The sequence below is a fragment of the Pelodiscus sinensis genome, chromosome 2, assembly GCF_049634645.1.
Source record: "Pelodiscus sinensis isolate JC-2024 chromosome 2, ASM4963464v1, whole genome shotgun sequence".
Lineage (NCBI taxonomy): Eukaryota > Metazoa > Chordata > Testudines > Trionychidae > Pelodiscus > Pelodiscus sinensis.
In genome coordinates this window covers 18,553,957-18,576,965 of record NC_134712.1, presented here as the reverse complement: position 1 = coordinate 18,576,965, position 23,009 = coordinate 18,553,957, and the positions used below count along the sequence as shown (strand labels likewise).

General features: G+C 45.2%; 1 protein-coding gene across 1 annotated transcript in view; it reads left to right on the top strand.

The window, feature by feature from the left end:
* The window catches only part of NSMCE2 (NSE2 SUMO ligase component of SMC5/6 complex), a 176,066-nt gene that overhangs the window by 32,216 nt on the left and 120,841 nt on the right, over window positions 1–23,009 (top strand). Inside the window, exon 3 of the mRNA XM_075920152.1 lies at window positions 14,347–14,453. Within this exon, the coding sequence (XP_075776267.1) occupies window positions 14,347–14,453 (107 nt within the window). The remainder of the gene's footprint in view (window positions 1–14,346; window positions 14,454–23,009) is intronic.

Genomic DNA, 23,009 nt, shown 5'->3' with positions numbered 1-23,009 from the left:
GCAAGCCAGGACAGCTGAGTCCCAGCTCACACCCGGTCCCCCGCTGTGCCTCCCCTGCTGCGGCTCCCCCCAGAACTGGCTCCTGCTTTCCCACCTTTGATAGACGCAGCAAGGGAGTGGAGGGAAGAAGCAACTAGTCGAGCAGTGACTCGACTGCCCGATAAGCCTACGTTTATCAGGTAGTTGACTACTTTATTTGTCCTTTTGACCAAGGCTGGGGCTGGTATTCAAGCTCATTGTTTCTCAAACTTTTTGATACCAGGGACCAGCTTGCTGCCTTCCTAAGCTGTGTCAGGGAGATCTTGAGGACTGCCAGCAGTCCACTGACTGGTTGTTGAGCAGCACTGCTCTCACTTATTAGGCCAGTCTTGATTAAGTACCATATAGAAATTCAGTCAGTCAGTACCTTTGAACACACACTCAGAAATATCCAAGAGTCACATGGTCAGCAAATAGTTCAGTTTGGAGCTAATGTTCATTTTTTACTATACCAACTACCCTATGATAAAGCAATTTCCATCTGCCTAAAACAGGGTTTTTCAAACTGCAGGTGATGACCAGTACTGGGTCGTGGAATGTCAGGCACTGAGGGTACGTCTAGACTACATGCCTCTGTCGCCAGAGGCATGTAGATTAGGCTACCAGACATAGTAAAATGAAGCGGCGATTTAAATAATCGCTGCTTCATTTAAATTTACATGGCTGCCGCGCTGAGCCGACAAACAGCTGATCAGCTGTTTGTCGGCTCAGCGCGATAGTCTGGACGCGCGGGTGTCGACATCAAAGGTATTTGTCGACCACCCAGGTAAACCTCATCCCAGGTTCATTTTACTATGTCTGGTAGCCTAATCTACATGCCTCTGGCGACAGAGGCATGTAGTCTAGACATACCCTGAGTCTCATTGCTGCAGGGTGATCAGGTGACCAATGGGGGTGCTAAGGCAGGCTACCTGCCTGCTCTGGCACCACAGACTGCGCTGTGCCCCAGAAGCGGGCAGCAGCAGGCCTGGCTCTTGGGTATGTGTGTGGGAGTGTGTGTGTGTGTGTGTGGGGGGGGAGGTCCGCACAGGGCTCCACACACAGCTCCTGCCCTAAGTACTAGCTCTGCATTTGCTGGGAACCTGCTGTTGGCTGCTTCTGGGGTACAACATGGTCTGTGGTGCCAGTAGAGGCAGGAAGCCTGCCTGAGCACCCCCACTGCACCACTGACTGGGAGCTACTTAAGATAAGCCTCTCCTGCCCCAGCCCTGACTTCCTCCCCAAAAGCCAGAGCCCACTCCTACACTTCAAAGCTCTCATCCTCAGCCCCACCTCGGAGCCTGCACCCTAGTCAAATTATGTTGCGAAGAGCATGGGCATCAACAATTTTCTTCAACTGAGTCATGAGGAAAAAAGGAAAACCACTGGCCTAAAGGAGTGTGTTTCATTACTAGGAAATGACTTTCCATTATTTTCTGTAAATTGGCAATCCTATTGCTGAATCTTTTGTTTTCTTTTTTTCTTTGCCAGAGGGAAGGAAGACTGAATTAAAATTTGTGGACAAGGTTGCAATGCGTACATTGTTTCTAGTTTCCTACAGATGATTTTGAAGCAGGTAGTGCTAAAAATCCTAAAAGTAGGAACAGAAGAACTAGAATGCATGAGCAAGATGTCATCAACTTGTAGCTTGAATTTTTGATGAGTCCTGTTAACATGCATCCCATTTATTATCTGCTCAGCTCTCAAACACCAAAACTTTCATTGCTGTAATTAATAATAATATTGAGAGGGCATTCCTATCTCTTTACCAATGTTAAATGCATTGAGAATAGTATGCTTAGTTACTACAGAAGCCATTGTTATAATTTCCTACTTTATATGCTTACAATATACTTTGTGCTACACTACACACAAAACAAAAAACTACCCCTCACAGTTTCATAATAAAATAGGACTCAAAGGGAAACCTAACAGAAGGAATAACTTGAATGTGTGTGAATATAATGAGTAGAACTATTAAAAATGGAATTCTCACTCTGAAGGAATTTCTGATACGTAGAGCTTTTATTTTCATTCCAAATTGGGTTGAAAAATCAAAATTATTGAAACTTTGCTGCCTGAATATTTAGAAAAAAATTGGTGAGATGGTTTCAATCAAAACAAATGTTTCAACATTCCCAGAATGAAATGATTCATTCAGTCTGTCAAAATGAACTTATTGGGTCAGTCAGCTGTGTCTGAATGAACTGCCATGTTGATTTATGGGAGTAGTACTTTAGGTTTCCCATGTCCCCATTATTCCCTGTGGGTTGAGTTATGTAGCTGAACTTCTTCTTCTACGATATGCCATGGTTTCTTCCTTTGGCTGAGCCAGTGTAGTGCATTATGAGAGATTTAGTCTTGCTACAGATCTTGACTCATAAAGAGAAAATGGAGGGCATGAAAAATCCAAACTACAATTCCCATGAGATGCTATGGTGACTCAGACAGATGCAGAGATGAATGTCCAGATGACCAGAAACATTTTGTTTTGATATTTTCCTCTGTGTTATTGAAAACTTCTACAAAAAGCAGCCTTTTTCCACAGAAACATTTTGATTTTTTTTCTAGAAACAGAACTTTTTATTGAAAATACCCACTCAACTCTAATGGTATTTAACATGTGCGTGTAAAAATACGTTTTGTTTGGTTCACTTTTTGAGGCAGTTATAGAAGTAGTGGGTCCTTAGAAGAGATAAAATTACATACATCTCACCAGCAAGAGAACTTTCTTGTAACAAACCAATATTTATAACCTATGAAACACACATGCTTTGTCTGCATGTAGATAAAGTACAGTACTGGGGACATTACATTTTTAAGCAGCACACAGATAGTTAAACAGATTTTTAAGCCATCTTCTGAAAATCAACCTACCAGGAATCTGATTTGTTCCAAATATGTCAAATACTGTAAATCAAGTTAGTTGGTAAGGATAGAAAGAGGGGGAAAAATCTGTACTGAAATGTGTTTAGAAATGCAAAATAGTATGGCAAAATAAACCGAGTGGAGAAATATTACCAAATTATGTTAGTTAAAATGTAGGGAAATGACTGAACAGTCAACACAGACTAATAGACATCTGTGGAGGCATGAGCAGGGTTAAGAATAGCACTGTTCTTTATCAGAAAGATGGAAATGATAAGATTTTGATAAGGATTGTAATATAGAAATCACATAGTGTAAAAGAACAAGCAGAAATATAAGGATGGAAATATTGAGAGGAGGTATGTGAGATTTTAACTATTATGACACCACAGTGGAAAAATGGAAAGAGAATCACTACAGTTCTAGCTAAAGCTTCTCTGAACTGAAGGAAATATTTTATTTTAAAATTTACTAGGGGGCTGCCAATCCCCCTCTCACTGGCCTCTTTCACTAGTCCTTGTCCCCGAGCTCCATGACTCACAGCCCATCCCCCTCTTTCCATCCCTACACCCACCTCCATCCTTCATTTATACACCCAACATCCTCCCTAACCCCTCCATCTCCCCACCCCACACTGCACATCCCTCTCCTTCCATCCCTACTCCTACCTCCATTCTTCCACCCACCCATCCTCCCCGACCTCTCCCCTTCCCACTCCACACTGCCTGTCCCTACCCCCACCTCCGGCCTCCATTCCTGCACCCCTTCTTTCCCTAATCCCTCCCCCTGCCTGCACTCCTATGTCCCCCTCACCTCCACCATCACCCCCTTACTGTACCACCCATCCCGATACACACCATATCCCCCTTCCTCCCTCCCTACGCGCACCCTGTGCGCTCCTCCCCTCCAGGAGCACCACTGGGTCGGGCAGCACAGCCTCGGCTACCACAGCAGGAGCCATAGCCTGCCCCCAGCCCAGCCTTTCTGAATGGGCCTGATGGACAGCTTTGCTCCATGGCAAGCCCAGGGAACCTGGAGCGCAGATTGGCTGCTCCGGAGAGCTGGGGAAGCTGCCAGTTGTGCAAGACCTACCCCAGCTTGTGGCAGGCCCGGGAGGGCGCGCTTGAGCCCGGGGCCTGCCCCCAGGTCACCAGCACACACCAGAGCCACTCCCTTGTCGGGGAGACCTGCAGCGTGGCCTCCAAGCAGCGTAGCTGGGTCTGGGCCACACAGACCAAAGCCACATGACAGGCATTTGGGTCGGGTAGGCTGGGGTTTGGGGTCAAGAGGCAGGTGGACATTGCTCCAGGAGGCGTGTGGGTACGTTGCCCCCCCTTCACGGAGGCCGGTCAGCGGGAAAGCCTGCCAGCGATGCTGGTTGCATGGCTAGAGGTGTGGGGGGGAGGGTCGCTGGCAGGGCAGTGTTGAGCAGGCTGAGGGGGTATAAGTGGAGGAGCCTGGGGGGGGGGGGGGGGCTCGTGAAGGAGCTGCAGGCGAAGAGGCCAGTCAGCAGGGAAGCCTGCTGATGGTGCTGGTAGCATGGCAAGAGGCCATTGGGCGGGGGGCGGGTTCTGGGTTTGGAGTTGGGGGCGTGGCAACGCAAAGTGCTGTGATCACATCCCACAGGAAATTTTTTTTATATAGAGAGTGAGAGATAAAATAATAATGTTTACAAATAGTGAAGAAACTGTACAGAATTTAGAAGACAAAATATAGGAAATACAATGTTTTAGGGACTTGTGTTATTTATGGGAGACTGGTCTGGGATTTATATGCTAAAATAATGTATGTCACCTACTCTTTCAGAGAATACATGCTTGCTTGCTTTTCCTCTCCCCATTCCTGGCCTGCTTTGCCTATTCTGCTTGCACTGGAGACTAGGATGGTGGTGAACAAGGATTTCTTCAACTGTCTGCTCCTTGCTTTTTATTCCCACTCTGAAGGACCTCTGATGTGTAGATATCATGGTGTTGATGCAAAGTAAGTGTTCCAGAAGACTAGAGTATATCCGTGAAACTAGCAAAGGTATCATATTCAAGCTCTTATCTTGTTTATAAAACTCTTCCTTACTAGATAAACTGCTCTTGTTAATTCTTAAATTCATTTTTCTGGAACAGTAGATAGCTGTTAAGTGTTATAATGAACAGGCTACTTCACCTACTCTTACTAGAGTGTGACTTGGGAGTTTTAGTGAAGAAGGAGGCACTACCTGTAAGGAAAAATCTCTTCCATCTGTTCCCTGGAGGGAGTGAGGTGTCATTTGTGTAGGATGGGCATCAACATCAATTCCCAGGGAGGTGGAGGATGTACAATACCTGTCTTTATGTGTTTCTCTTTAGGTGCTGTTTATATTGCACCCAACATAAAGATGCATCATAGTATAAATTATGTAGACCTCATTCATTAAGATGGACACGTTTCTCATCTCTGTTGTTGATTACACCATTTGGGTGTATGAAAGAGGAACTTCTTATTTAATTATTTTGGGCAGTATTATGTCACCCTCATTTGTGTTGAGTAGTACTTTACTCCTATCCTGATTCAGCAAAGCACTGCAGCACATACTTAACTTGAAGTCAACATGCTTAAGCATATGATTAAGTGCTTTGCTCAATCACAGCCTCTGTAAGCACTCTTGTATATTTCTGTGAAGCTCTGTGTTCCCCCAGTGCAGCATAATTGCCTAAGAGTCAATCAAGTGCCTGGTGGGGTGGGGTGTGCTCAGGTGCCCCTCTCCCTTGCTACTTTGCAGTTGCATTGTTCCTGCCTTCTGTCTGGAGCCCTGGTCAGCTGTTCCTGGAACTCTCCTTCTTGTTGTGCAGAGCCATGGGGGGATAGTGATGTCAGAATGTTTCCCTCCCACACATCTATGTATCCCATCTCTGCAGAACAGGAGAGGATGGATTGGATTCAGAAGGATGGGGCTGCTGGCAGCTGCTAGCAGCTGCTACAGTCTGAATAAGTCTTTTGTGAGTGTTGCTGTGCTTAAAGAGACAGTGCACAGTCACGCATAGACTTTTCCAGAAGCCAGCACACACACACACTCTGTCTCTGTCACTCACGCACACTCACTGTCTGTGTGTGTGTCGGTTTCATATACACATACTGTCTCCATCTCTCACACTCACACACACTCTGTCTCTGATGAACATATACAACAACCTGTGTCTATCATACTCACCTCCGAACACATACTTGTGTTGTTATTGCCTCTTGGTACAGGTTGAAATCCATGGTCCGGGACTCTCTGGTCTGGCAACATCTATGGTCCGGCAGATTTCCACGGGTGATACACAACTGCACATGATTGTGATATTGTTGCACATAACAAAATTCATTCTGCACATGGATGGAAAAATTAGAACATTGGGTGAGGCTAATTAAAGAGTAAATATAATTCAGTGTGAGTAATGGTGGCACAATCTGGTGCTTCATGTGGCCATTGAGATGCTGTGGGCAGGGACAAGACAGTTGTTAGTTTCTTTTTTGAAGTGAAAATCTGAGTTCATTGTGACTTTCCGGACCCCACCTGCCTTTAAAGTAAAACCAAGTTAGTTTAAAACAAATATCGCTAGGCTGTGATTTTCATAAGTTTATTGGTTTAACTTTGCTCCCATTGAAGTCCAAATGAGTTTTACTATTTATTTCTGAGGGAAAACAGTTAGGCCAATGCTGAGCTCTTTTTAAAAATCTCTCCTTATTCTCTCTTCACAAATAAATACCTTCCACAAACAAAGATGTTTAAATGCACATTGACTCTTATCACAAAAATCATTCCAAATCCAGTACTCTTTCAGCTGTGAGCCATCTGGGTTAAGAGGGGTTTCCTGCTCGCTCAGAGGCAAGGGAAAGACCAAACTTATTTAAATATTTTTTTTCTGTGAAACACAATTTTAATTAAAAAAAAAAATTGGTTCTGGGGGTAGAGAGGAGCAGTGTGGGACAGAGACAGGCTGAGGACAAGGGGGAACTGCTAGAGAACACTGTCCTCCAAAACCTAAAACCGAAGCCAAGGGTTCTGAGTTTTTACATTTCTCTGCCAGTGCATTTCAAGCTATTTATTGACAGCAAAATGTGTGTTTCACTCCATTTAGTGCATAGGTCCCCAAACTGGGGACGTTTGCAACCTCACGGGTGCACGGAGGAACAGCGGGAGCTGCACTGGGGCCTGGGCCAGCCCCCTTGGGGGGGCAAGTAGGGAGTGCTACCCAGCCCTGTTTTGTTCAGCCCTGCCCCCAGCCTTGGGCCTCTTATCCTGTCTGCATTCCCCTCCCTCCCCTCACAACCCTGGCTGTGGGGGTAGGGGCTGACCGTGAAAAGTTTGGGGACCACTGATGTAGTGGCTGAATCAAACAGTGAGTAACATACTGCTACTAATAGTTATTCCCTCCGCTAAGGTGATAAAGATCTGTACTGTGATTTTAAAGTTCTGCTGATGACCCAAGTTAGGGGTCACGTCCATTTTTAATGAGGCACGGTCTCTGTGGAAAAAATAGTATGTGATTGTATAATTAAAGATTATTATAAGGCATAGACACAAGGGGGCAAATTAAGATTGCACAGGCAATCTTCAGTTTAGTATTTTCTAACTTTGGGGTTCTTGACTTTGCAACTGAAATAATGTTCCTTTAAAATTTTTGGATTTTTATATATATTTGTATATATACATTTTTATATATATTTGTATTTTTTTTGTTTGTTCTTGTAAGCCACCTTGAATATTTTAAATAGAAAGGCGGGGTATAAAATATTTGAATAAATAAATATGCAGACAGAGAGGTTTTACAGAATCACCACTCGCTGCTGGTCTAAAAAGTGAGAGGGTCACATAAGCTCTAGGCCATGAATATGGAGAAGGATGGACATTCAGGTGACTAGTTCCAATACCATGCAACCAGGGCTTTGAAGATGAAGTCAGTGACCTTCAACTGGACTCTGTGTGTAAGGGGGAAAGCCTGTTAAATAGTGCAAAGACTAAAACCTTTAGGCAATTTGATTAAGGTTTTGAGGGAAATAATGAGTGAACTTAACATTTTCATCTTAGATACAAGGAGACTTGATTAGCATATGCAAATTCTAGTGTATTTTATAGTATTTTTATTATAACTATAAAAGCTAGGAGCATGGTGGTACTTACAGAGCTTGGAATGTACTCTGTGGTCATCATTAAAAGTCAGATTAGGAGACACTTGGGTGAGTTAACTGATCCTTTCAGTTGCAGAACTGGCCGGAGGTTGGCCGTTTGCTTCTAGAGTGGAAGATTTGAATACTGTGGAGGTAGCTGATCTAGCATTTGGGGTTTGGGGCGAGGGGACCTAGTAGGAATGGCAGCAGTGGCTCTGAGTGTGACCCTTCACTCCTAGCTAAAATAGAAGTAGAGCATGTTTCCTTTATCCACTTTCCTGGGAGGGAAGGTCACTTTCTGCACCAGACCCGAAGATCTAGGAGGGAGAGTTTGTTTTTATTTTAACTGAAAAACAGACAGTGCAAACAGGTGAAATGGGAGTGATCCCTTGAAACCTCCTTGACCACTCCCTTTCCCTTGCAGGAGTAAACATTTTTCCAAAGGATTTTTCCTGTTACTCATCAGTTTGTGGAACAGGCTACTCAAAGATATACTTGGGGACTCCACTGCAGGTGTGATTGCCATGAAATAGGAGATGATCTTCATGGATCTGGGTTTCACTTCATTTACAGTGTCTTTGGGCTGGCAATAAATTCTTCAAAGGCAAGCTGAGATCTCAGATATGATAAATATTGGCTTTTATTTATCTTTTAAACATCTACAGCACCATGTGAATGAAAAAACAGCAGCAGAAAGACAGTTGTTAGCATCCTTTGAGACTAGAAACAAGTTGATAGGTGGATGGGATTATTGGGATCAGAGGACTGTAGGTGAGAGGTAAAGTTAGTATCCTTCTTTCCTCAGCTGTGTTCCACCTCTTTGTGATCAGGTTTTTTTTATCTTTAAGGCAACTTTCAAGTATTATATAAGCAGCCAAAGTCTCATTATTTATTAGGTACAGTTATTTTGAGTTTTCAGTTCAGGGAATGTTCTGTGCAAAATTGACGTGGCTCTGATGCTATGTTTAACAATGTCCTCATCTTCCCTTTCAAAGTTTCAGAATATTCAGGCCAGTGAAGTTTCTGTATGTTGTGGATATGATTCATTCAGGCCATGGGAGGAGGGTGACAGTTACACAAATCTTTCCTGTGATTCATGAAACACCATTTGTGTCAGCCTTGTAGGAGGCAGTTCATATGTCTCCTAGCAGGAGGGAATAGAACTGAGATCGCTGCTGTCAAATGGGCCTGGGAAAAATGGTGGTTATACAGAAGAAAGTATGCTAGGGCCCTGTAGAAATAATTGTTGATGTACTTAATGAAAGACTGGTACACATCAAGCCTAGATGCCTTTAATGGAAACAGCACTTCTGCAACCGCCAAAAATACAAAATAATGGTGTGTTTTGTGGTGTTCCCTCCCCCGACCCACCCGACTATTGTATAAATTTTTCTTTGTACTTTTCCTTCTGGTTGGCAGAATCCACTATTGTTTCATATGGGAGAAGGCCACTATTGTTGAACTCTGTGTCTCAGCAAAACTTTTTGTTTTTTCCTGGTGTGGCAGATGAAAGGCAGCAAGGCTGCAATAGTCTGGTGGAGGGCACATATACAGGTAGTTGGGTGAGTAAGCTGCCAGAGACTGCTGCCCAACTATTAAGACCAGCAGGTACCTGAGACTAATTAAGAGCTGGTCTGCAGCAGCAGGCTAGTGGACACCTGAAGCCAGTTAGGGCCTGTGGGTCCACTATAAAAGATTTCCCCTCCGGCAAGGAGGGGGGAAGGAGAGGAGTGACGGACCAGAGAGGAGGAAGTACAAGGTGGATAAAACTGAATGCTACAGCTGGGATAAGTTCGCACCTAGTGTGCCACAAGAAGATCCCATGAGAGTGGTTGGGGAAGTGGCCCAAGGAGAGGCTACTGTTCTTTGGGGGTAAGAGCAGGATCCTCATTAGTGGCCGCTACTTAGGGCCCTGGGCCAGAAATCGGAATAAGTGGGCGGGACTGGGTTCCTCCCAACCCTGCCCACGCCTGGTTCACTGTGACCAGGGAAAAAGGGGACTTTTGGACCACAGAAGGGTTTTCCCTTCAAACTAGTGACTTGCCTATGATGAAAATGGCTCATTAAATTGGGGAACCCTCTCCTCTGAGAGAAGCAAGAGGCAGTGGGAGGGTCACCCAGAGCCTCTGAGGCATCTTAAAAATCCGCCAGCAAGCGCAGGACCCAGGGGGGTATGACCGGAGCTCTGCCACACTGATAAGAGCAGGGAGGCCAAATACAGTGCTGCATACTTATGCTTTGAAGAAAGAGTTTTGCACTCTACTAGTAAACAGCAGAGACAATTTACCACATTTTATTATCCTACAAATAGGAAAGCTTTTTTCCTGGCCCACCAAAAAGTTGAATGACAACCTAAATGTAACTTCCTTGCCAGAGTCAGGCTGTGTCCAGACTCAGGGGTTTTTTCGAAAAAAGTAGCCTTTTTTTGAAAAAACTTCACCTGCGTCTAGACTGCAGCCACGTTCTTTCGAAATTAAATCGAAACAATGCGGCTTTTCTTTCGATGGCGGTAAACCTCATTGCACGAGGAAGAACGCCTTCTTTCGAAAGTTCCTCTTTCGAAAGAAGGCGTTCTTGAATGTAAATAGGGCTTCTTCGAAAGAGAGCATCCAGACTCACTGGGTGCTTTCTTTCGAAAAAGCAAGCCGCTTTTTCGAAAGTTCCGCGTGCAGTCTAGACGCTCTCTTTCGAAAGATGCTCTTTCAAAAGAGGCTTGCAGTCTAGACATAGCCTCAGTGAACAGGATTCTAGCTAGATTTACTCATAAAAGGAATACACTTTATAGAGGATCTCAGTTCAGTATGGAAGAAGGCTCAGTTGTTTGGATGGAACTTCATCTTCTCTTTCAAGCTCCATAAAAAGTAGTCACTCTCTTGGTCCAGGATCCACATAGAGTAGTTGAAGACTGGGAGAGCTGGGGACAGGTATTATCACTTAATCTAGAGTTGTATTACCTTTTAGAAAGAGACTTGCTGTGCCAGCCATCCCACAATCCCCCTAGCCCTGTCTCATCCAGGGACCCAGAAGCATCCATGAGGAGTCCCTATCAATACTGCTCCAGTGGACCTCTGGTACATCCTTGGAGACCTGCCTCAGGACCAGTTGTGTGGGGTTTAACAAACCCTGCCTCACTCTCATGGGAATGTTAAGTAAGGGACTCAATAAGTATATTCCTCACGGAGGTTTCCAGCCTTCCCACCATCAACCGGGGCAAGGAGAGGTTGAATTGGGGAATTGTTTCAGTTGTTGCAGGCCTAACAAAGTTATCATTGAAAGTCATTGTAACTGTTTGGTATCTGAAAAACCAAGGTTTAGTCTCCGCTTCATGTAAAGGTTGGACCTCTCTGGTCTGGCTCTCTGGGGACCTGAGCGGTCCTGAACAAGGAAGTTTGCCAGACCAGGGTAGGTCAGGCCTCCAGCTCTCCTGTGGCTCCCCTCCTGGCTGCCGGCCTCGGCCAGTGTGCTGCCCCTGGCCCACCTACTGATCTCTACTGTCCGCTGGCAGGACTCCACTCTGGCTGTCGGCCCCACTCTGACTGGCAGGGTTCTCTGCCCCTGGCCCTGCTTCGACCAGAGGGGCTCCACACTCCCAGCCACTGGACCACTTTCTGGCTTCTGGACAGCGGGGGCTCCCTGCCCCAAGGCCACTGGCTCTGTGGGCTGCTACTCCATTCCCAACTGTTGGCAACTTCTGTGGCTGGGGCTCTTTGGTCCAGCAACATCCATGATCCTGCTGGACCATGGATGTTGCTGGACCAGAGAGTTCCGGACCACAGCGGTTCAGCCTGTATTATGTGGAGGCATTTCTACCTGTCCTAAGACTGTATGATGTGCTGGAGAAGTGAGGAGGATTTTCTTATACAAATGAATTATCTAGAGAAAAATGGCTACACAGTACAGTTTGTGGTGGTATTCATAACTGAACTCCATCTTTCAGATAGATACTGGGGAGGGGAGCGGTAGGATAAGCAGCTGTAAGGCAATTACTAATGTATACATCTAGTTGAAGCCAACATCACCAGTCAAGACACCCCCATAAAACTATCAATATAACCAAAAAGAGGGATGGAATTTGAACATGGAGAATAAGGGGTGGGGAAAACATTATATATGGAGGTGTGGACGTGGTTGTCTTACACCACTTTGTCTCCCTGTTAAATGCATGTAGATTCACATGGTTCAGGAAATATTCGTGTCTAGAGGTCTGGCTTATTGACAAAATAGAACAGTTCAGCACCAATCTGACAGCCCTTTCCTTTAGGTTTGACAGTTCCTTCCTAAACCCATCTCCTTCCTAAAGCCTTTCTCAGGGGTGGCTTCTACTATTGCAGGTATGTTCCTTCACATGGGCAGACATCTCTCAGGTCTGTCTTTGGACACTGAGCTTTCCCTCTTTGTCTGTTCAGGCTTCTCTTATTGGGAAGTGCCACCTCTGGGCTGCTGTATATGATCCTTAGTCACTCTGACTCAGTTATGAAAACAACACTTTTGAAAAGATTCATTCACTGTTGTTTTGAAAGGGAGAGAGTCTAAGGCTGGGGAGAGATGATTGGGAAGGAAGATGAGCCTCTCACAGCCACCAGTAGAAAGAAAAACCTGCCCAAGATGTGATGGTTGTATTACTAGAAAATGGGTGGTGTCAGAATGCAAATGTCTGACAGAATCAGAGAGCCCTCTACTACAGTGAGGGCTTTTGGAAGTCCTACAAGCCAGTAAGACCAACAAAGGATCAGATTCTCCTCTAGTGTGAATTGAGGTAGCACCATTGAAGTCAGTGGGGCTAAGGGTCTGACCCTTATGGCAAGTCCTCTGTTTCACAGGTTCCCATTTCAACCACAATATGACCAGATTGCTCAAACCAATTAGGCAATGTTTTTCTGCCTTCTGTATAAGCTTCTAGTGATGTAGAAGCGTTGCAAGGAAGGAATTACAATAACTGAGCCCCAGGGTCATGAGGGGCTGTGTTCCTGTTGCAGTGTTGTCATAGGATAAGTAAGGGCGCAGTTGAAAAAAGATTGCACAACTGGAGGTTGCACACAGTTTTGTACTGTGTATGACAAGTGTCTCTCTTAAAGGTAATGGCTGAATAAAAAGTAAGCAAGAGTAAAGTGGAGATGCAGAAACATAACTAAAGGGGTTAGGAGTGATGCAAAGGCAAGTAAAAATAGCTAAGTCTTTCTGAACACTTGTTCTGTATTCATTGCATTTGACTAGGCAATGACTACTAATTGGATTAAAGCACTGTTTGATTCACCCATACGGCTAAGTCTTCCATTATTTCCTGTGTGATAAAATGCTGACTCTGTTTGGATTTTACAATACTAATGTTTATTTTGGGGGAGCAGGGAAAGAAAGGGGACTAATTATAGCTTTGAACTCCACTACAATGAGACAGGGTTTTCTATTAAATATTTCTCAGGCAGTCTGATGAGTCATGAAATGCAGCTTCTTCAGAAAATATCCTGATTGCCTAATGACTAGGTGTTGGTAACTGAAATTACACTCTCTCTCTCTCTCTCTCTCTCTCTCTCACGAAACCAGGGAAGTGTCTGCCTCTGAGTAAGTTGTTTATTGAAGTTACCCAAGAAATGTAAAAGGGCTTATGATTGCAAAACAGGTTAAAAAACTCTGAAATTTGAGGAACATGACAAAATACCTGCTGTAAAATACAAATAGTGGAATATTGTTACTGTAATTTCATTCACAACATGTATCTTCCTTGTTAGGTAGCAAAGTTCAAGCCCTGGTAGATTGATTATAAAGAAAGAAAAGCATTGAATCAGCCAATGAAAGTAACAACATTAAATACCTTTAGCACAAAAGCTTTATAATAAGGATTGCCACCAAATAGCAGAATTCATTAAACACTTGTTTAACTGACTTACGGATCACACAAAATTTATTCAGATTTATAAGAGGGACATTAAATTCATTTTCCTTCATGGATTTTTAAGTCCAGAAAGAACTATTATAATATCATCTGCTCTGATTTCTTGAATAACATGTACCCTAGCTTTCATTTGGATTCTATCCTGGGCTGTACTTCATTCTGCTCCAACAATTTATGGTTAATCTAGAATATGTTTTAGAAAGACATCCAATAATTGAGAATTTAGATAAATTGATCTTCATATGTTGGAAATTGTGCAGTAGAAATGTTTTCTCCTGGAGTTTAACAACTCAGAAGGTTTTACCCTTTAAGTTATATCTGTTTTTCAGATAACAATATAACTTAACTGAGATTTGAGTAATGAAATTTTCACTGTATTTTAATAATGTGTGTTTAAAATTCTTTTTGGAGAGGACTGATGAATACCTATGTGCTTTGTTCTGTAGATGATGTAGAGGAGGTTAACGGTATGAAAAGTGTGATGTTAGAATATGCTGCAATGGACAGAGAGCTAAACCATTATATGCAAGCGGTTCAAGATACAGTACACCAGGTAAGTGATCATTGCCATGCTAAATATTGATGAGGTTTTCTAAAACATTTTTATTCATAAAAAAAAATATTAAAAGAACATGTCTTCAGAGTCAAGCCCTCCAAAGTTAGGAAGTGCCAGAATCAAAATTCCCCATTCCAACTCAATTCAGTCCTGTTGGCACATGCATTGTGCAAGTGTTTAATTATATGATCACATATTACGTTTTCTGTAGGACCCCTTGCTCCTTCAGTGCAGAGGATGGAAGGCACTGTGGGAGTGAACCAGGATTGTGTATTTAGTATAGTTTGAACCTCTGTGGTCCGGGACTCTGGTCCGGCAACATTTGTGGTCCAGCAGGACCACAGATGTTGCTTGACCAGAGAGCCCCAGCTACAGAGGTTATCAGTGGCTAGGAGTTCAGCCAGCAGGCAGCCTGGAGGGCCAGTGGCCTGGGATCAGGAAGTCCAGCTGGCAGCCAGAGCAGGACTGGGCAAGGAGCCTTGCCAACCAAGCGTGGAGCTCTACCAACAGAGAGACAACCTCTGCAGGCCAGGGGTGTAGATCTGCTGCTAGCCGGCGATTTGGAGCCACTGCCAGGCAGAGGTAGGGAAACCTCTGCTGGCTGGGGGGACAGAGCCACTGCTGGCTGGGAGCATGGAGCCTTCGTCGACCGGGGTGAAGGGAGCCCCACCGGCTGGAGCAGAGCAGCAGCTGGGACTGGAGCTCTGCCACTGGCTGGGGACAGCACACTGGCCATGCTGATGGTCAGGAAGTGAGCCCAGGAAGAGCTCCATGCCACACCTTCCCTGATCTGGCAACTCCAGATTGGAAGATATTCACTGAATAAAGCAGGTCACTGCAGGAACGAAAAAAATGATTTCCTAGTTCAGGCGGTTGAATCCTACCATTAGGAACTGTACTCTGTCCCTGCCCGGTCACAAAGTTCCTATGTGATGCTGAGCAAATCTCTTTTTTTTTTTTTTTAAAAGCGAACTGTTAATCAGAAATTCCTTGATCTTGGACCATATTGAATGTCATATGGAGTCATCAAGGTTAAAACTTTCAAATCCATGGCCCAGAGTCAGTAATAGCAGTAGAAAGTTCTGCTATGGGAGCCAGCCACTAAAAGGAGATGAGGCACATATTTTTCAAGGACTTTCACAGCTATTTGTTGACAGACAAGGAATATTGAGACTCTGGAAACTTGAGTTCTATTCCAAGTTCTGGAGGAAAGTGAGCTGTAGTGGTTACACATCTTCTTTCCTTGACCTTTCCAGTCTTTTCATGTCTGTTTCCCAGTATGCCCCTTTCAGTGTCTGGTCCTGTTCCCCAACTCTTCACCTCCAGCACCTTGTTCCAAGTGCATTCCCCTTTCCCTGTTCATTTTCTCATCTCAGACTCTCTATCAGCTCAGCTCCTCCCCCTCCTTACTTGTGCCCCCTTTTGGGATGCTTATTGTTTTCAACTGCCTTGCCACCAGCAGAGGGAGCATTGAAAGCACAGAAGAGAGAATGTCTCTGCTTTCAATACCTGTGACTGGCCCCAGAGCAGCCCCGAGCTGCCAGGATAAGCAATTGCAGGGAAAGTCCTGTTCTCTGCCACGACCCATCCTCATTACAGAGTGAGAGTCTTCTGTGAATTTAGCTGCTAATGTCTCTTCTGGGCATATACAAACTGAGATTTTAAGGGGCTATGACATGACCACTTGTAGGCAGACTTTTACAGACAGCAAAAGACACATCCCTGCAACCACAGCAGTCTCCCAGCTAAATAACAAATCTCTAAAGCACAGTGTGCCTTTAGAAGCTTTAGAGCTTTGACAAGTGTTTTTTTTTTTTAAGTAACATGGGGGAAAATGTCACCCTGAGCAGGTGACATGAGTCTAAGAGAAGTGTAATCTAGGTTTCATCCTCTCAACAGAACAGATCAGGGGAGGGTAACAGGTGTTTTTCGTGTAGCTATTCATGGGAAGTTGGACCTTCTTCTGCTCCCATCTTCTGTTTAGGTGTGTATTCCACACCCATCAAGTGGGATAATTGTGAAGCATGCAGGTGGCCTCCAGACAGCCCAGCATGTCTCCTTGTGCCAGCATCTATGGTCCATCTGTGAATCTACCTTACAATGTGTCCCCTAAAATGTATGTACTAGTTACAGTGAACAAAACACTGGTGCTATTTCTCCTTCACCTCTGCCAAAGTTGGGGAGGGCGCTATGGCAAGAAGAATAGAGAGAACCACATGAGTTGGCTCCTACCTGAGTTGAAAGAGGCTCAAAAGCGAGTCTAACTTTTCCTCAGAGGCAGAGCACCAGGCTATTCATATGTTCAGGGAGAGGTTACCATGTTTCATTTTTTAATAAAACTCAACCTGAAGATTAAAAAATATCCTACCACCTTTCATCATTGTGATCTTACTAAGGGTGTCCATTGTTGTTCACTGTGTGTGTGAGGAAATGGAAGACCAGAGTGATTCCAAACCCATGATTGTGTATGCCCTGCTTTCTTGTTATAAACCACACTTAAAAATGAGTGTTCATCAAACAGTATGGAAACTTGAAGCTGATAGGATAGGGAGAACTTGCCCTCTGCCTGCAGGCAGGATCTGTTCTGATGCAGTTATCTGGAGTTCAAACACCTGATATTTTACCTTATCTAACCCTTGCCAGTTATACTTACATGCCAATATAATACCGCAGAAGCTTACAATGAAATAACAAGGAAATAGTATGAAGTATAGTTATACATTTCCAAAAGCCAAGTCTTTGTTGACTTAATCTGCAGTTGGAGCAACACACAAGGTGAAACTTAGCCGCATCCTCTTCTGGTTGAATCAGTAGCCTGTTGAGTAAGAAATGAGCAAATGCGTTGCAGTGCTGCTGTTTCCAACAATAGACTGTGGGAAATCCTTTGTCCGTGGAAATTCCCGCTGACACTGAATTTCGCACACCTGTGTAATGACTTCTCCTTTTTTTTAACAAGAGCATGTTTCCTGTAAAGTAAACACTGCCCAGGTTTCTCTCCAGGCAAAAGAAGCCTGGGGGGGGGGGGGGGGGGAAGTAGGGGTGTGTGTGTGTGTGTGTGTGTGTGTGTGTGTGTGTGTGTGTGTGTGCGCGCGCGTGCACTTAAAATAAAGTTAAAGGCCAGATAGTTCTGTTCTAGCCCCTTATGCTGCCCAAGTAGAACAAAGTGGCTGGAAAGTAGTCTGGAGGGGCAAGCTGAGAATTTCTTGGCTTGAGGAGCTTTTAGCTGGTAGAGAGTGAGTGTCCCCAGCTCCTGTGACACCCCTTTGTCCTCTCTCAGTGGTGCCATAGATAGGGATATGAAAGGTTGACCAATAAGCATCACCCTAGGAGCGGGACTGGCAGCTCTTGCTGGCTCCACTCCTGGGGAGGAGGCTTTGCTGCAGTACTTAATTAAGCTTTTTACAGTACTGCAGAGCCTGCAGCTTGTAACTATGTAACCGCTAAGATTTTTAGCAGTTACATGGTTACCTTTTTTGAAAGATTTTTTACATCCCTCGTCATAGGAGGATGCTATGGACAGGACAGGGAGAGGAGTGGTGGAAGTACTTGGCTTTTTTTATTCTTCTGGTGTATGGTTCATTAGGGGCTGTGTCCAGTTGGTATAATTTAGAGCGTTCCCCAGACTGTTCCAACCCATGTAGATCTCTGGGTAGCACAGATTTGCCCCTCATCCCATCTGCAGTACAGGCAAGATCTGGGCACTTGCTGTGCTAGTGAAAGGAAAATATTCTGGTGGGTCTGGTAGCACAACCTGTAGTTAAGGTTGTTTGACATTTGCTATTCAGTTGCTTATAAATTTGACAAACTTTAACCATTTATCTCTTCTGTGCTCTCACTGCAACTGTTGCTGAGCCCAGGCAGCATGCAGGTAAAGGAAAAATCAATTCAATTAATGCACAACACTGAAGAAGAATGGAGGTTGGGCCCAGGCATGAGGAGTTGGCTGTAAGAGCCAGAGAATGGGAAAGAGTGGGAGGGAGCATTGACAGGGGGAAATGAGGTGTGTGAGGACTGGGAGGATATGTAAGGTTTAGAGGAAGAGGCAATTGTACGGGGTGACGAGCAAGACCTGAAGAGAGGTGGTGTGTCTGAGAAGGCATATAGGCACAGTAAGGAAAGAGGTTGTACAGGAGAAGAGGAAGCACAGGGCAAAGAAGCTGGATTAAGATGATCATACTAGGAAGAGGAAAGAATGAGCTGGAGAGGGTGTTGGGAGACTGGATAAGTTGCAGAAGGTGGAATATATGTAGTGAATGAGGCATAGGACTGCAGGAAGAGAGAGGATGGTGTCATGGTTAAGGTAGATGAATGCCCTGTTGGAGAACTGGATTCTATTCCTGCCTCTGTCCAGGGTTCCTGTGTGATGTGAGGCTGAACAAGGATTTACAGCAAGTTGTTTATTGCCCATTTTAGAATGTAGCCCTAACCATGGTGGGTCATACCTGGCAGCTCCATAACTGTTAACATATTGGAAGACTGTGATAATCTAATAGTATGAATACTGATATGAACTATTTATTTATTTTGATATATGCTCTAGGTGCGTGTAGTGGGGTACCCCTCCCTCTTTGTTACGGGGTACTCCCCCTTCCCAACACCCACAGGGTCGTTAGTTCAAACCCCTCCTCACGGTCGCCTATGTGCGTCCCAACTAATCAGGTCATTAACTTGCCGGGTCTCCCCGAAACGTCGGCTGCACGGTTTCCTCCTGGTGGGGAGAGGGGGGTCCGGGCCCATCCCTTCTCACGGACCCCAGCCCAGGGCCCTAAGGACTCAGACGGAACCTTCGTCTGGTCCGGCTGACGGGGCCGTAGCCCCAACTTGTCAGCCCGCAGGCTCCCTTCGCCCGCCCTGGGCTGCTTCCTCTCCCCACTCCGGTTCACCCTGCTGAGCAAGGCTTACCCCTTCGGCTTCGGGCCCCTCCACCTAACGGCCCCGGGGAGGGAGGCCATTCGTGGCCTGCTTCCCCCTCCTTCCCTGCTGGTGGCATTTAAATCCCCCGGATCTGCTCCGCCGCCGCGGCCCCACCTGGCGTGGCGTGGTGACGTCTCCCGTCGGCGGCCGGAGTAGCGCGATGGCGTCATCCACCTGGCCGCCTCCCTGGGATCCTCTGGCATTTCTAGCCGGAAGGCCGCCGCCGCCGAATCGCTGACACAGCGGTTGGCGGGGCGTGCAAGGGCCGCACGGGCAGCTGTTCGCGGCGCGCCCCGCTCGGGGCTCCCGGCCTGACCCTCGAGAACCGCCGCGTACGCGGTCGGGTGGGTCATCTCAGTGGGGGCGCCCCTGCCCCGTCACAGTGCCCTTTCCTAATTTTTAAAAATTGTAATATCAAAGCACAATTCAAGTCCACATAATAACAACCTACACATCCCATTGTAATAGCCATGCACCAGCAGAGAGAGACAAATGGTTGCTGTAATCCAGACACTCATACCCATTTACATCAAAAAAGGGGGATTTGGGGCCACATCCATGTCTTACAAGCTACCTTCTCTTTAAAGGTTAAAGAGAGACTGTAATATACCCAGAAGGATAACTAATCTGGGCTGTAGTTCAGGGTGGGAGAAAGTTAATTCCTGACTTGACTGGGCTTTCTTGAAAACATCTTGCTAGCAACCCCCTCCTTTTTAAGACAAGAAAATTCCAGTTTGTGCCTCTGTGCTGACAACAGCCATAGCAGATGGGATGAAATGTGGTCTCAGGTACCCATGTCCCAATCTAAACAGAGATTTCTACTTACTTTAATGGAAATTGGACCAGAGCCTTAAGTGTAACACCATCACCATAAATTCCTACAGCAGAAATCCAGTGGGAGCAGTTTATAGCTGATATATCAGAGGTATGGAAGAGCAAGCTGCCTCCAGCAGAATCAGTTGCATGATCAACTGATTAAGTACCTTATTACCAATGATACTTGGTGCAGTTTATAGCACTGTTAGTTAAAATAACTGTTATTTTGCACATATGCTGAGCGAGCTTTCTGTGAAATTCATTTGATGTGGAACCCCACAATATCATTGTAAGGTGGAGAGCGGTTTCACCAGCCAGGGTATGAAAATTAAGCTTTAGTAATTAGTCTTTTAAGGCCTTTTTCTCAGGGCCTGCTTTTCTGTCTACAGAACTTAAATAAATTAGCTGAAAATCACTAGGCAGTAATCACAACAGGTGTTCCTTTTTTTTACCATCTAGGAAATCAAAGGACACACTCTATCTCTTAGTTTTTCTCTGTTAACTTTTATACTGCGCTTGAGCAGCCATCTGACAGGCAAGGATCTGTAAAACCATTCCAGACTTCAGCACCCTCTCTTTAGTCCAGCCATGTTTGTTTTCTGAATTTTTGACTGGCCCCATGGTTGAACTTTTCAGTTTCTCAGTTCATTAAGACTCACGCCCAAGTCATAACAGCGTTTAAACATAAAAGGTTGTTGGAATTTTTTTAAAGAAACATTTTGTGGAAGATTATAAAACATAAGAACTTTGTAAGTATATTTTTAAAACTCAGTAAAATAATTTTCAAAAGTATTCATGGCCCAGTGAAATCTTTATAATTCTTGGTTCTTCTTAGAATGGTGCCTGTGAGTGTTCCACTCGTGGTCCCTGTGGGTGCTCCACTTGTGCTGTCGGGCTCGTCCCGGCCCCGCTGACCGGAGATTTGCATAGCCGTGCTCCGCCGGACCACATATGCGCGAGCGGCGGCTCACACCGTTCATGCCTTTCATCTGTTGCACGCGTTCCGGCCCTGCTCAGTTCCTTCCAACTGCCCTCAGTTCTGAACGGAGCTCCATCTTCTCCTCAGTGTACTCTGTAAATAGTTGATATCAGTACAAGTTAGTAGTTATTCTTAGTTTGTTCCTGTTCATAGTTCCTTTTTTTTTTTTTTTTTTTTTTTTTTTTTTTTTTTTAAACAAGAAGGAAGGAAGGCCGGAAAAGAAGAGACAAAAGACCCAGGAGCACCTCTGACACTATGCCTGGTTCCCCAGGCTTTAAAAAGTGTACGCTCTGCCGTGAAGCCATGCCAGCATCAGATGGGCATGGTGCATATATCAGGTGTCTAGGGGAAGCGCATATACCGCAAAGATGCCAGCTTTGTTGCAAAATGGCTGCCAGAGCTCGTAAAGACTGAGAAATGGAGTTAAAAATGCTCATGTTTGATAAAGCATTGCAACCTATGGACGTGCCTGCCCCTTCTGTGCAGCACACACACAAATGAAGAGTGGCTTCCCCAAAGACTTCTGCTTCAAAAAAGTCAAGGGCGTCTCCAACTTGATCCTTTCCAGCAGCTCTTAACGCCAGAGGAGGCTCAAAAGACGGACCGAGTGAGTCAGAGACAACCACCCCGGGATCTCGGCAAACACTGGGAGCTAACAGAAAAACCCCACCCCCCCGCAGCACCAAGCGCGTGATCGGCATCGGCGTCTTCGGCGCAGGGGAGAACCACAAAGGAGGCAGCCACATCAGTGGCACCGAGTGTGTCGGCACCAGCAGTACAAACAGCCTCGCTGCCTACGGCACTGGCACCAGCAGCAGCACCCAGGATGCAGAGCACAACCTCGCTAGCACCACTACAAAAGCACTCGGCACCGCACTCTCCGGCACTGGTAGGGGATAATATTGCAGCGGCACTGAAGAAAGCTCTTGTGATGACTACCTCGCACCCAGGGCTTGTTTCTCCTTCCCCGACTTTCTCCCTGGGGCCATCCCCCTCCCCACCAACGCAGCTATACCATGAGCTCAATTGAGTGCTACAACGTAGCACATCATCACCTGGTCGTCATTCTTACTATAGGGAAACAAAACACATGGAAAGGAGACTATCTATATCACAGTCCCCATCTCCACAGTGTTCAGTACATCATTCATGATCGCCTGTCCAGTCACCGAGGCATTACTACTATATAAGGCATAACAGTGTCTTATCTTCTCAACACTCATCCTCAACACAATCAGAATGATATTATGGTCATTACTATAAGATGTATTATGACCCTCCTTGTCATGATCGTATATCCCATTCCTACAGGAGACATACATGTTGCTGTCTGTCACCCAACTCTCAATCCTTACCTCCGGAACCACAACACCGACATTCACCGCCTCCTCCTCTAGAGAGTCCAATGATCCAGATGGAACAGTCAGAGCCTGAAGAGGTACAGTTGTCCGATCCAGAGGACCCTCAGCAGGACACATCGCCAACAGATCACTCATCATCTTCACCAGATGAGGCGGTGGAGCATCCATGGGGACACATCTCGAAGAACCATGGTTACTGAACGAAGGTGCGTAAGTTCCTTTTCAAGAGGCATATTTTAAAAGAAGACACTATTGTGAACAATTGTTATGATGTTTCTTTTATTATACGCATTGCAGTAGCATCTTGTGCATGGGTAATGCATTTCATTTTTAAAATCCAGTTTACTTGAACTTTTTAAGTTTGCCAGTTCTCTAAAAGGGTAAACTTTCTCTTTTGCACATCTATAATTTATACATAACTGAAGTATTTTTTAAAAATGCGTGCAAACTATTTACTTGCCAATTTTCAGCCTAGAGCACATT